General features: G+C 40.7%; 1 protein-coding gene across 4 annotated transcripts in view; it reads left to right on the plus strand.

Moving 5' to 3' along the window:
- Positions 1 to 2646, plus strand: part of RNASET2 (ribonuclease T2) — a 44512-nt gene that overhangs the window by 38390 nt on the left and 3476 nt on the right. For all 4 annotated transcript variants that reach the window (XM_025216509.1, XM_006034526.3, XM_025216510.1 and 1 more), the window contains 2 exons: positions 640 to 685; positions 895 to 969. In XM_025216509.1, the coding sequence (XP_025072294.1) occupies positions 640 to 685; positions 895 to 969 (121 nt within the window). The remainder of the gene's footprint in view (positions 1 to 639; positions 686 to 894; positions 970 to 2646) is intronic.

The following is a 2646-nucleotide window of genomic DNA, read 5'->3' on the forward strand; positions in this document are numbered from 1 at the left end:
AGTGGGCCCCCCCCCCCCCCCCCCCCCCAACCGCAGGGAGGTTCCAGAGGGTGGGGTGGGTGTATTGGAAGGGTGGGGGAAGCTGAAAACTCCTCAGACTGAACTCCCTCTGCTCCCTTTTCCCCTCCCATTCTGAAAATGGCAACAGGCTGGGAGCTCCGTAGACACAAGTTGCTAAAGATGCTACCTTTTGTAACATCTTCATCTAATACCTCATGCAATGAGGGGTCATATTTTCACGCAATCAGCCATTTTTAAAACTGTTTGCAGCTGTGCACTTGTGTTTGGTCACAGCTATAAACTGCTTCCTGTGGCCAGATCAGGTGAACATTGTCACTTCTGTCTGGACCAGCATACCACACTGCAGCCTGATGCTCTGCAGAGTGGGGGCAAAGAACATTAGCATACTCCTCCCAAACTGCAGCTGTGGATCAGACTGTTGGGAAACCCGATAAAGAAAGTTGCTTTCTCAAGCCCAGGAGGGTACTGAGGAGCTGTGCTTCTTCCTTCATTAAATCTAATTGTCTAGCTCTCCCATTAGGATTGGCTATTTACTCATTTGTATCAACTCCAAATGAAATGTAAAAGTGTATTCTAGTTGGGTTTTGTTTTTTGTTTTGTTTTTTTTGTCTGTTCCAGTTACCTCTTGAAAGTTGGAATAAAACCAGGCCATACACATTACCAGGTAAAATATGTTCTTGTATGTTAAATAAAATCATTTTAATGCATCTTTTAGGAATTGGAAGTTTCAAACCCAAGGTAGATAAGCAAACTCATCTAGTTTTATAGTTACTTAAGAGTTATGTGGTATGCAAAATGGTAAATGGGAACATACAAAGAGGGTATTTATTTGTGGAAGTGCTTTTTGACTCTCCCTGTCTTTTAAATCTTCAGATGAGTGCCATAAAAGAAGCCCTTACAAGTTTTTATGGAGTGACACAAAAAATTCAGTGCATTCCTCCAGAAGAGGTTAATTTTTTGTTTTGTTTTATTGGAACACTAGAAGACAGACATTTATGTGTATAGTATAACTAAATTATTAACTACTCTTAATGTTTTTTTCTGTTTGGTTTCTGTGTTGGTACATTACATGATGCCTCTCAAATATGTTTCTCTCAAAAGTAAACACCTTGCCAACTGTCTCAGGCTAGACAAAATTTTAGCAGTGTTTTTTGGGGGGGTAGGGGGGAGCTCTTGTTCTAGTACATGAGACCATGGGAAATTCAGGGGTGTGCCTTTAAGACTCTTCTTAAAGGAATAATCCTTGGAAAAGCAGAAATATATATTTTGGCTTTCCTTTTGATTCAGAAAAAGAGAACTAAGCAATTGTTTTCCTTCTTTTGTGAGCAGCTGGTCTCTAATTTTCCCTATAGTAAAGAATGTGGTAAGCACAATCAGAAACTCTTAACCCAACACTGTTCTATATAACTGAATTAAAATAAAGTTTTAACGTAGAACACAGTGAACATGATAATGACTTCAGTTTAGCTGTATAATTTGCCTTTATTACGATGGTTGTCTAGTAAGGTGTCTTAAAGTCATGGAACAATAATGGAAACAACTCCCTTTTATCTAACTCTACTGAACTGTTTTACTGGAAAACATTTGGCTATATTATCCCACTTATACTGAAAGCTACTTTATGAAAATCCTGCCAAGTTAAAATTGCTATTAGAGTTTAAATATCTCTTTTGTCTGTCTGTCCATTTGTTTTAGTGGTTATCTGAAGTTTTTTCTTTTTGCCCCCTCCCCTCCCCCCCACATTAAATCTTCTAGTTTAAACCCAATAACCTATCCTTTAAAAGACATTTTCAACAATAATTAAATATGGGTTGTTGCTGTATACTCATAAACATCTGCTCAGTTAAAGGGATGCAGAGTGATTAATCTTTTGAATTGGTTCACTACCAAGGTCCAGTTGATGGTCACATGGGCTCGTGTCCATTGCAGTTTTACCTCCCTCTTCAATGGGATCCAGACACTACTCAGATTTTGATGAGCATGGGAGGCTTGGTGGTTAAAGATCAGTGTTAGTTCTAAGCTGTAAAAAATAGTGATGAGGGGACAGTCAGGGAGGTTCACTCAGTTGGTAGCACTTTCTCTGCAACTGTTCCAATGTTCCTGTCTTTGTTACGATGCAGTGCTCCCATCATGATTGTTGCTGCTTTGTAATTGATGCCACACAAACATACACAAAATGTGACTTCCAAGCCAGAGATCTTATTGCCTAATTATTCCTTTGTCTTTGCAACTGAACAAGTGGGACAGTAGGTGAAATGAAAGGCAATGAAAGGAAGTACTTTCTTTTATGGCCTGTTATTAACCCCCACAGTTTACATCCACAGGATACTTGGATGGCAATTGAATTAGTTAAGAAAAATTGTCTAAGTCTTCTCAAGTTTCAGACAAACACTGTAAACAAGACAGTTCTACAATAGCTTTGGGGGATATACAGAGATGACCTGAGCAGGTTGTGGGGCCCGGGGCAAATCAGCCTGTGTGGGGCCCCACCTCCAGACGCAAGGAAGCTGGCGGCAGATTCAGTGGGGAGTGGGTGGTGAGCAGCTGGACATGCCAGATTCAAGGGGGACTGCTGAGCAGCCAGCTGACCGTGAAGCTGGCAGCAGCTCAGTCACCACGCGTGCT

This window comes from Alligator sinensis, unplaced genomic scaffold (assembly GCF_000455745.1).
Source record: "Alligator sinensis unplaced genomic scaffold, ASM45574v1 scaffold832_2, whole genome shotgun sequence".
Lineage (NCBI taxonomy): Eukaryota > Metazoa > Chordata > Crocodylia > Alligatoridae > Alligator > Alligator sinensis.